Here is a 12,332-nt window from a genome sequence, read left to right as displayed (position 1 = left end):
AATTGTAACAATTATAATCGTTACTAAATTTTACGTATCTAACTATAAGTATCACTAATATTTTAATTTTTCAAATTAATAACTAATTTTTTGGGACTCATTTTATGCCAAATAACAAGTTTACAACCCAAATCCTAACCAAAAAAGCTGGGAAAAATTAACGGTCTTCGGCCGCATAGTTAGATCCTAATTATCGTTTTAAATATATAAATTTCTCACTCTAAACTAAAATTCTAACTCTATTTTTGATTTGATAACCATAAAAAAGTCTCATATCTTGTATTCGCCAAGGGTATCCTAAAACTATTAGAGGCCCTGTATGCATCCATCTAAGATATACTTTTATGCGCCATGCTTGGTATGCATGGAAATCCGCAGTGCACAAGTTTGCAGCTACACAAAATTCACAACATATATACCAAACAGAGACATGGTATTAAACTTCGTTTTTCCTTTTTTGGTATTAAACTTCTCTCCCAGGTAACTCGGCGTCAAACAAAGTCCACCTAACGGGAAGCATCTTGACCAAATAACACAACACGTGCAATATTCACGTGCAACAGAGATGTGGATAGAGAAAGAGAGTGGAGGGTTCACATGTCGTAAGGTTCTGAGGTGTGAGCCCAAGAGAAAGGAGCACGAGAATAGATATAGAGAGACAAAGAAGAGAACATAACATAATGCAGGGCATAGGGTAGGGTCTTAAGTGGACCCCACTCTGTCAGTCTAAGAAAAAACAAAGGTCTCTGCTATTCCTACACTACTGTTACTACTGCTACTGTAAATCTGTAATGTATCGTTAAGATCTCCCTTTCAAATCGAAAGCAGCCCATGTGGATGTGGTTTTACTCCCCGAATTAAGTCTAATAATTCCCTCAGGGAGAACGTGCAACTTGTGTATTTATTCCCCCATTTTAATACAACTGCTTGATTTATTATCATTTTCCTATTATCACGTATCTCTTCTTTTCTTCCTCTGTCGACATTTTAAAGAAAACTGCAAAGCAAACAACAACCAACATATAATTGAGCTTCATTCCAAAAGAATCAAGAAAATGGAGATGTTATGAGACTATTAGCTTAGAACTGTGGGTGATTTAGCAATTTCAAGACATAATAGGATCAAAAGAACAATTATAATAAGATGTAATTAATAATACTGCAAAATGTTGGAATTAGAGAATAAATAAGGCGAGAAAGAAGTTCTTACGACAGGACGCGCGCTAACTTCTGTATGCATGGATCCAAAAGCAGGTATATATTTTAATTAATTAAAAAAATTAATCATATCTTGATCATCAACTAAACTACTATCGATAACTACAACCGTATATATTTTTCTTAATTAATCAATCCATGTTTGTCTCAATCAGAGCTTCATGATAATAATAAAACTAATCTTCCCCAAATACCTTTCTCTAACATTTTGCTATTGTTCGTCATCATCAAATATAAACATTTCTATACCAATGACTCTGGCTCTTATACCATAAATATATATATATATATAGGACGAGATTACAATGTCAATACTCTAGCTCTTATACCATACGCAGTTCATAAACTCGAACAATACAATCGCGTATTATTATTTGTATGTAATTTGATACCAACATGGACGTGCACAAGACTAGCTAGGATATAGACCATAGCTAGACTACTTCCCACCAAATTATTAACCTACTGATACTGAAAAATACGCTAACAAATCGTCATATATCAGAAATTCCAGAATCAGACTAATCATCTATAGAGCAGTAACGGTAACACTGTTTTACTGCCACATTATTTTTTCTTGTACCTTTGGTTGGCCGTATAAGCTGCACCTGCACAGTATATATATATATAACAGTACAAAAAAGTGTCACTGGTCCCATAGATACGTCAGACAGCCAGGTATCACGGATCACCCCTAGCTATTGAAAGTCATTATACATTCTGCATACAAGTCGGGTAAAAACTCAGTAGATTTCCTCTCTCTAGATTTCCTCCTACACTATCTTTAGATCTCTGCATGATATGAAAACTTTTTGTAGTAAACTGAATCCAATTATGAATTTAATCATTAATTAGTAAATTTTGATGTAAAAGAAGCACCAGAATTATTAGAAAGTTTAGTAACTTTTATTACTGAAAAGAAAGAAAGGAAGCAAAAATGAAATCATTCCTTAGATCCTTTCCTTTTGAAAACTTTTGTTATTCTCTTTTTCTTTTTATTTTTAGTTAATAGATTTTTGATTATCATACCCTACCTACATCACTAGTGGTCCCACCTACCATGCATGAAACTATTTTCTACTATTTAATTTCTCAATCACTTGAATTAAATAAAAGAAATCTAGAAAAATAAATTTGAGATCATAAAAACCATAAACAGACACCACATAAGACACTTCTCTGACCAGTAAGTACCTTTCATAGCTAAATTACAAGTGTTCTTGTGTTGTGTATGTGTGTAGTGAGAGAGAGAGGCGGTGGACCAGGCAAGTAAGTAAGTCTATGGCTGACCGACTTTGAGAGAAAGGTGTGAGAGGGAACAAGGGGATAAGGAGAAGAGATCAAGAAAAAGAGAGAGCTCAAGGAAGAAATAATATTCCTTTTGAGCTTTTTATCTAAGTGTTTTTAGTTTTTAGCTTTTCATTTTCCTTCCGAGGAGCAAACAAAGGTGAAGTATATCTTTCTCTTTCTCCTCTGATAGATGTATATCTGCTATACCTTCTTGGAGTTTTGAGTTATATAAATTTTTATCATTCAGTCATGAATAAGAGAAGTTGTTTTTGTTTGGGTTTGTATTGATTATATAAATATATTTACAAACTTGAGGGTTATTTGTTTTGTTTTTTTTGGCAGGATCTAAAGGTTGATATATTTACCCTGGATTTATCTGTTTGTTGTAGTAGTGGCTTTTGTATATTCATGATCTTTGTCTTGCTTTTGTTTTTGGTTAAAAATTTAAAAGTTTGTTAGTAATTTTAGCTAATACTATCCAAATTAACATACAGTTTGATGATGATGAATTGACTTTGATGATTTTGATTATTGCAGAGAAGAGAGCTAGTACTTGGAGAGAAAGAGACTGAGAGAGAGAAAGAAAGAAATAGAAAGAGATGATGTCTGCAACTGATGGTAGTGTATCAGCTAATAATCCATCTTCAATCATGGGGTTCTCTCAGAATTCAAACCCTAACCCTAATCAAGCAGGGGCTGAAAATACTACTACTACTCCGGCAATCAAGAAGAAAAGGAACTTACCAGGAACACCAGATCCAGATGCTGAAGTTATAGCTTTATCACCAAAGTCACTCATGGCGACAAATCGGTTCTTATGTGAAATATGCAATAAGGGTTTTCAAAGAGATCAAAATCTACAACTACATAGAAGAGGTCATAATTTACCATGGAAATTGAAGCAAAGATCGAGTAAAGAGATTCGAAAGAAAGTTTATATTTGTCCAGAGAAGAATTGCGTTCACCATGATCCATCTAGAGCACTGGGAGATCTCACTGGTATTAAGAAACATTTTAGCAGAAAGCATGGTGAAAAGAAGTACAAGTGTGAGAAGTGTTCTAAGAAATATGCTGTGCAATCTGACTGGAAAGCTCATTCTAAAATCTGTGGTACTAAAGAGTATAAATGCGACTGTGGTACACTTTTTTCCAGGTTTTAAATCTCTTCTCTTTAATTTCTGCATGCACATTTAATTTGGTGTTCTTATACGATACTTAAATATAGGAAGTAATAAATGCTCTTCACGTAAATATATTTTCATGGGTTTCTATATAAATCTGGATTGAAATCTTACTCAATTAATGCATTAGGGTTTAAATAAGCGCATAGGTTGACAGTTATACTCGTTTTATACATTCGTTTCTACTGGTTTTAGATTTAACATGAGCTAGCCCAAAATTCTATGGGATTGAGCTAGCATGGGAAAATCTTATGGGGATTTTCTTGAACTCTATGGATCTCCCTAACTGATTATTACTGATTGTATACCAAAAAAAAAAAGAAAAGAAAAGAGTATTACTGATCGAACGGATTACTAATATGGAGTTGTTCGTTTCTGATTGCATTGCAGGAAGGACAGTTTTATCACGCATAGAGCTTTTTGTGATGCATTAGCTGAGGAGAGTGCTAGATTTAACCCAATAGCAATGCCAAAGAATTTAAGCTTTAGGACTGATCACCATTCACTCAGTATGGATGCTAGAAACAATAATCCTCAATCAGCAAGTTTGTTGCATGCATTCAATAATCGGGAAGGTTTAGATGCTATAAATGACCCCCAATTGTGCCCCATTTTTAGGTCGGATTTTACTAAACCAAACATGATAAACGCATCAGCATTTGATACCCATGAGCGGAAGCCTAGATTGTCATTATGGTTAGATAATCAATCCAACTCTCAGCTTAACCAGCAGATTAATGATATCGCTGCTAACTCCGATGCTTTCTTAGCATCGAAATCAGCTGCTGGTGTCGGTTTTCCTGAATTATCACAAATGGGATCGACAAATATATTCGGTACATCATCACCGCCACCAATTGTCAATTATCCAGGAGGTATTTCGACACAATGGATGAGTAGGTGTAACGGAGAATCCACAGGTGTCAACCTTTCGTTGTCGACGTCGCCACGAGGAATTAACAAGGAAAGTGATGATTTAAATCAGAATAGCAATAATAAAGGCGTAATGGTGGAGAATTTAGCTTCCCTATATTCATCTAATAATCAATCATCTCCGTCCTCGGCATCAGCTGCTCAGCATATGTCAGCTACAGCACTTCTTCAGAAAGCAGCTCAAATGGGAGCAACAAGAAGTAGTCCTTCATTTGTGGGAACCTATGGCGTTAGTTCATCTTCTTCGGACACTACAGGTTTCATCAATCCTCATCATCAGCATATGGATAGTACAAGAAATGATTTTCATCAGCTGTTCCGCCAACAAGATAAACAACAACAGCAGCAGCAACAACAACAACAACAACCATCCTCAGTTCAGCATGATCATGATAATAATAACTTGAACCAAGTAGTAATGATGAACACTACAAATGTTAATACTGATCATCATCAACAGCATCAAGGTTTGTTTAGTGGATTAATGAATCTAAGCTCCTTAGCTGATAGTGGAAACAATAATCTCGACCGCTTAATGATGTCCGCTACTGCTAATAATCATAACCACGAGGATATCAATAATAATCAAGAAGATCAAAACCAAATTAAGCACCAGCAATCATCACCATCGGGTGCTCCTCCCCCTCGTCCATTAAAGCAGCTTCGACATACTATTGGAGGAGATGCATCTTCATCCGTACCAGCTCAACAGGATCATAGTCTAACTAGGGATTTTCTTGGAGTAGGAGCAGTTCATCATAATGTGAGTAGTCCATTCTCACAACAAGAATTCGTAAAGTTTGCTTCCATGCAGGGTTCAGCCATGGATCAGCACTTCAGTCGTTACAGTAGTGGTGGAAGCCATTGATAATGAAGCAACATGTACCAGTAATATACACAGTACTACAACACAGCAATGAAACAATGTCGAAACCATGATGCAAACGGATACATGTAGCTGATGATGACGATGCAAGATTTTTTGCATGTGAAGTTGCACGAATCTTATTCTAGCCCAAGGGTTGTCATTGAGAGGGCTCATGTGTACGAAAATGATGATTCGACAACATTTGCTGCCACTGATGAAACTGATGGGAGAGACTGATGATAAGTGATGAGACAAAGATAGAGAGAGAAAAAGATCACGAGAATTGAGTTATGTGGTCATGCAATAATATGCTGAATTTGTGTATGCATGTTTTTTGTCTCTCTTGATGTCATTGACTTGACTAATATGGGTCAAAGAGATAAACGACTACAATCAGACGATGGAGTAGTTGATGATGCATGATTCAACACAGTCTGATGCCTGCCTAGGTAGTTGGTATTAGTTCCAGCTAATAATGTTAATTTTGATGAACACTGTTTTAGTGTTTCAGTTGTAGTTTAATCCTTCTTTTATAGTAATTTGATTATAAGCAGTTTAATAAATTTTATAGTATTTGATTATAAGCAGTTTAATAAAATAAGGTTAAATTAGATCTCATAAAGCAGCAAACTTTTTAACCTCATGCACAGTGTACATTATGACCTGGATATTCGTGCCCCATGCATGCATGTATAAGTTTAATCATCTTGACGTTCGATTTTGGTATGCGGCCGCTGACCAGCTAGCCAGCTTTATCTTATCTGATCAGACTGCCAAATAATCCGTGTGCATTCGGGACGGATAACCAGATTTGGTTATTAAAAAACCCAGAATGGGATACTACCTAAAAAAAACCCAAAAAAGGTTGGTTATTATTATCTGCAATGAGATAATTAAAATGGATAATTTGGTTCTTAATACTCAGGATGGGATAGCTAAATAATAATTAAACTCAATAATCAATCAATTAAAACTAAGAAACAAGACTTTGGAACTCCTAAAGATTTCAGATTTTTGAGTCTAATAAGTAGTTTCTATAAGAATTTATTGAAGCTACTTGTTGAAAGACTCAAAGTAGTGATTTCTGGATTGATCTCTACTACTTGAATTAGTTTAAACTGCTTATCATTCCTTGTTGATATCCTTTGTTTTTTAAGAAATTTTCATTTTCCACCATTGTTGAGCTATGTTCAACAAAGACAAATAACTTTGAGATATTTTGTAAAATAATCATAAATTTAGCGTCTAGGGGTATGGTTCGTGGAACATGCAGTTGATGTACTGGAGTCGAAAACTAAGTTTGACCGTCTGATTTTTTTAACCACATGTGCTTATAAAGTGGTTAACTATTCACCTAACACTTTACCTGCAAACCCAAATATATTCTCAAAAAAAAAAAAAAAAAAAAAATCTTGCAATAATGTTAGTCAATATTTCAAAGAATTGATACATCATGTTATAGCAGATACAAATACACAATCATAATCTCTAGAATGTATTTTCTTCAAGGAACAACGTCATAAATTGATCTGGTTTTGATTCACTTCTTCAATTATGTAACCACATTTTTCAAACCAAATCCTGGATCTTCATCACAATTGAATATGTTTATCCATTAAAGTCGGTCTAAGTAAGAAGATTGAGTTTTCCTTATAGTGAATTGGTAACATTTGGCACTTGTTTCAAATCTTCATTTATGCTCCATCATAATTCCTTCACATTCATCTCTTTTGTGGCTCATCTGATCCAACATGTTTCATTCATCATTTCTTAAATCAAAAGCGCAAGCAGTTTTCAAAGCATCGGGGTATTTTGGTACTGACCAACCGGGTCAAGTCTTTCGCATTCACCATTCACTGAAACGTGCATAAATGGTCTTTCTTATTCAATAAGAGAGATGCATATGTTTATCAAGGGCATTCTTGATTGAGAACTACTTTTCAATAATAAACCCATTAATAATCCATACTTGAGAAGTATCAACGCCAATCAGTGAACCTACAAAAAGAAATAAAAGAAGAAGGAGAATCCACTGTCAATAATGAAAGAAGATGGAAAAGGGCTAAAAACCTATATGTTTTGACAATATTTGAATCGTTAATGTTAGTCAACCAACAGTTTTCTAACGGTCTACTATAGTCTCGGAACCTATTGCATCAACTTCATATTCCACGACCAAGACCCTAAATAAGTATTAACTTTACGACCCTTTATAAAATATCTCAACAACTTTACTCTTTTCCTTTTTCGGGTCGTAGTGACAAAAAAGAGCCTTCTTTAGCAAACCGAACAAAGAACATGATAATCACCACAAATAATTGAAATTAACAACTAATACAAGTCGTAACAAGTCTCTATGAATACAACCTAAATATTAACACATAATGTTAAAGCATCAGTAGGTCAAACTCACAAATTTTAGTATATCAAGCTTGTTACAAATTTAATTGATCAAAACTATAATATGATTTATAGTTTATTAAAATCAGTCTTGAACTAGGAATAAAGCATGGTAGCTGAGTATCGGAATACACGGATTGACACTTAAAGATTGAAGACTAGAAAAAAACAAAGACATCTTACTAGGACTTCATCAACAAAGATATATGATGATTGACTATCCTCTTTACTCATATTTTCTACCAATCTATCTACTAAGACATTATCATATGTCTTTGGTATTGTGACGAAAATTACAAAGACGAAATTTTGATACCAAGATAGTACTTCACAAATATCGAAATAAATTCAAGCAATGACAGTTCTAAAGGACTTATCCTTAATAGATTGAGAATAATTTATTGTTTAATATATCGTAATTGTGTAAGAAGTTCGTAGGAGACATTAAGTTACATTCATGTTCAAAAACTGATTTGATCAATACACGAACTTTAATTAAGTTTATCGATAATACACTTGATGCATAAAGTATTTATCAACTCACTTATACTAACTAATTAGATCAATTCGCAAACTGGTTGATTTTGAGATGTTCTTGAACAATTTTGAATCCTCAAGTACACAAACTAATTTGGTCAGTACACGAACTGGTTGATTTTGAGGAGTTCTTGAAAAATTCTTATAAATGGAGTACACAAACTGAAAACGCAGGGGATAACAAATACACCCATGCCAACTTTTTCGTTCGGCAACCTGTATAGACAAAACTTAATACAATTGCAAGTAGATCAACTTAATCATCCTTGAGAATGGGTATCTAGAGTTAATATCTCAATTTCTACTCAATCAGTATGTATATAGACACAAGGTCCGCGAACCTGATTGTTAAGCAGAGTACTTGGACGATCTCAAAAATCAATATCCAAGATCAATCTAGTCGTATCGAAATATTTCAATCGGAATTCTGCCAAGTGATTAAACTTGTTATCTATCTTTCAAGATACAAATTCTATAAGAAACTAGTCTCGTAATCGATTATAATTAAGCGGGCGTATCTACTTAGATTGAATACGTACAAACCTGTGTAAATCCAATTATAAAAATAAATAATATAATGCGAAAAAGTAAAAATACAAGGCACTAGAAATTTAGTTAACAAGGAAACCGCAATAGCATAAAACCCCCGGGATTTTCTTCAGATTGAATACCACACTGTATTAAGCCGCTACAGATACTAGCCTACTATCAGACTTTGGGCTGGAAGTAGCTTACACCCAATCCATCCTTCAAGCGATTCAGTTATAGTCGTGCTCCTTACGTCTCTTAAACCTCGCAAGGTTCTACGCACTTGATTCCATTTAGCTGACATCCTAAGAGTTGCTTTTGCCGAAATGAAGACTTTTGATACCAATTTGCCTATAACATATAAGCCTATTTGATTTCTTTTTAGATCAAAGATCAAGGTGTGGAGATATGTTTGCAACAGACAAGCTAGCAAACCTCAAAAATCCGGAACTTACTGAAAAAGCGGGGGTCTAACAACCTCACCCAATATTTCGCTTAGCAATCTGTATGGACTAACTCCAATATACTTTTAAGAGAATTAACTAGACAGTCAAACTCAATCTTAATAATAAGTATATCAAAGAGTTATATCTCAATTTCTCGATTCAATCCTCACTCAAACAAATGGAAATCTGCCAGCCTAATTGAATACAAGAGAAATAACTTGAACGGTACTAAAGACCAATGTTCAAGGATCAATCAATTTTAATCGAAAACCAAAGGTTGGAATTATCAATTGATCGATTCAACGCAAAACCTGTGATATTTCAATTATATAAAAAAATATAATGCGGAAAAGAAATAACACAGACACAAGAAATTTTGTTAACGAGGAAACGGAAAATGCAGAAAAACCTCGGGACCTAGTACAGATTGAATACCACACTGTATTAAGCCGCTACAGACAATAGCCTACTATAAACTAACTTCGATATGGACTATAGTTGAACCCTAATAATTCTGACACTGATTCAAGGTACAGTTGCGTACCTTACGTCTCTGATCCTAGCAGGATACTACGCACTTGATTCCCTTAGCTGATCTCACTCACAACTAAGAGTTCTTATGACCTAAAGTCGAAGACTTTAATAAACAAATCTGCCTCACACAGAAAAGTCTATAGGAATAGATAAATCTGTCTCAACGGATATACCTACGAGTTTTGTTTCGTCTTTTGATAAATTAATGTGAACAGGAACCTTCACCACGACTAGGTCTCTTCCTAGAATTCATAGTAGAGTATGAACTTACAAAGAGAGAAGATAGACTTACTTGGTGCACGAACTGCCGTTAATGGCAAAGCTCCAAAATGATGAGTAGAACAAAAATAGTTCTTGACCCAACGTGCCAAACCTTCTTCTGAATTCAATGGTGTAAACAACACCTGAATTTGTTAAGATACAAAGGAGATGAACGATTAGTACCGGAACTGTCGAGTTTCTCTCGCGTACAAGAACTGAAGAAGAGAGGTGAAGTGAACGAAAAGAAAATCTTTCTATTTTTAAGTGACAAACGGTGGAACCCGAACCGGATATGTTCGAACTAGAACGAGATCCATTCACATGAGTTCAGGTACATGAACTGCACCTGTAAAGTAAGGGCTTGTTTGTAATGTGCATCATTGTTTGGGAATAATAAGAAGGATTGGAGCAGAGCTCAATAATACTATATCATGCAATTCACAAGTACAACACCTTGCACACCATGACACCAAGAGAGAGTTTCTTTGCAACAACTCTTACAGTTTTTTGTAAAGAGAGAAGCCCATGGAACTGTTTTTTTAGGAGAGTCAAAGAAATTTAGGAGCATGCAAAAAGAATTATGTTTCTGATTTCTTATTTTCTTTCTTACAAAAAACAGTCTCTGCAGATAATTTTTAGTATTGCATAGGGAAACTCTTTTGAAAAGAAGAGACGTCCTAAACTTTTCATAGGGAAATACAATACAATTATCTTGGTAGGGTATATCAGGAATTTACCAATGAATTAATTCATGCTTGGAGATGATATAGTCAGAAGACTCAGAATTAAACTCTTCTTATAATCTTCTTAGTTTGGTACAACCAATTTGATTACACAAAGGAGGAGCATTGCTCTCACTGATTAGTAAATCAATGTCAACCTCAACATGAATATTATTCATCATAACTAGATTTAGCTTGTCAAGAGACTCTTGTTCTTTTTGGAGGTATAACTCAACATCAAGAGATAAGCTTTCCAATTTCTTTTCAAGACCTGAAAACACATCAAGGGATTTTAAACCAAGTGGAGGTTTAAATAGAAATTCTTCCACAGATTTAATTAAATCGGGCATGGAAGAGAATTTAGAAATCCCTAGATCTGGTGGTGCAATTATTGAGATAACACATATGTCCATAGAGTCAGGTCGCTACAAACACAGACTTATAAGGTCTTTAAACGAGTTTTCCTGCTCTGATACCAATTGAAAAAGCGTGGTCTAACAACCTCACACAATATTTCACTTAGCAATTTGTATGGACTAACTCCAATGTACTTTTAAGAGAATTAACTAGACAGTCAGACTCGATCTTAATAAGAAGTATATCAAAAATTTGTATCTCAATTTCTCGATTCAATCCTCATTCAAACAAATAGAAATCTGCGAGCCTGATTGAATACAAGAGAAATAACTTGAACGGTACAAAAGAGCAGTGTTCAAGGATCAATCAATTTCATTCAACAACCAAAGGTTGGATTTACCAATTGATCGATTCAGCGCACAACCCGTGATATTTCAATTATATAACAAAATATAATGCGGAAAAAAAATAACACAGACACCAGAAGTTTTGTTAACGAGAAAACCGCAAAAGCAGAAAAACCCCGGGACCTAGTCTAGATTGAACACCACATTGTATTAAGCCGCTACAGACACTATCCAACTATAAACTAACTTCGGTCTGGACTGTAGTTTAACCCCAATCAATCTCACACTGATTCAAGGTACAGTTGCGCTCCTTACGTCTCTGATCCCATCAGGATACTACGCACTTGATTCTCTTGGCTGATCTCACCCACAGCTAAGAGTTGCTACGACCCAAAGTCGAAGACTTTAATAAACAAATCTGTCTCACACGGAAAAGTCAATAGGAATAGATAAATCTGTCTCCCATAGAAATACTTGCGAGTTTTTTTCCGTCTTTTGATAAATCAAGGTGAACAGGAACCAAACCGGACTTATACTCCCGAAGAACATCCTAGAAATATCAATCACCTCACAAGAATCTAGCGAAACATGATATTGTGGAATCACAAACGATGAGATGAAGATGTTTGCGACTACTTTTCTATCTTGCCTATCGGAGATATAAATCTCAAGCCAATCTTACGATTGCACTCAATCACGATAGAAACAGC

The 12,332-nt window shown here is 34.9% G+C and overlaps 1 protein-coding gene across 1 annotated transcript; it reads left to right on the top strand.

Moving 5' to 3' along the window:
- Positions 1–2,513: 2,513 nt before the first annotated feature.
- LOC113298500 (protein indeterminate-domain 9-like) lies at positions 2,514–6,053 on the top strand. Its single transcript, XM_026547263.1, has 3 exons — positions 2,514–2,665; positions 3,046–3,661; positions 4,080–6,053. Exons 2-3 carry the CDS (start codon positions 3,108–3,110, stop codon positions 5,488–5,490), a joined length of 1,965 nt encoding a protein of 654 aa, XP_026403048.1. The 5' UTR covers positions 2,514–2,665; positions 3,046–3,107; the 3' UTR covers positions 5,491–6,053.
- The last annotated feature ends 6,279 nt before the right edge of the window (positions 6,054–12,332 follow it).

This window comes from Papaver somniferum, chromosome 7, assembly GCF_003573695.1.
Source record: "Papaver somniferum cultivar HN1 chromosome 7, ASM357369v1, whole genome shotgun sequence".
Classification (NCBI taxonomy): Eukaryota; Viridiplantae; Streptophyta; class Magnoliopsida; order Ranunculales; family Papaveraceae; genus Papaver; species Papaver somniferum.
Note: the sequence above shows the minus strand (reverse complement) of the source record. Positions and strands in the feature narration are given on the sequence as shown.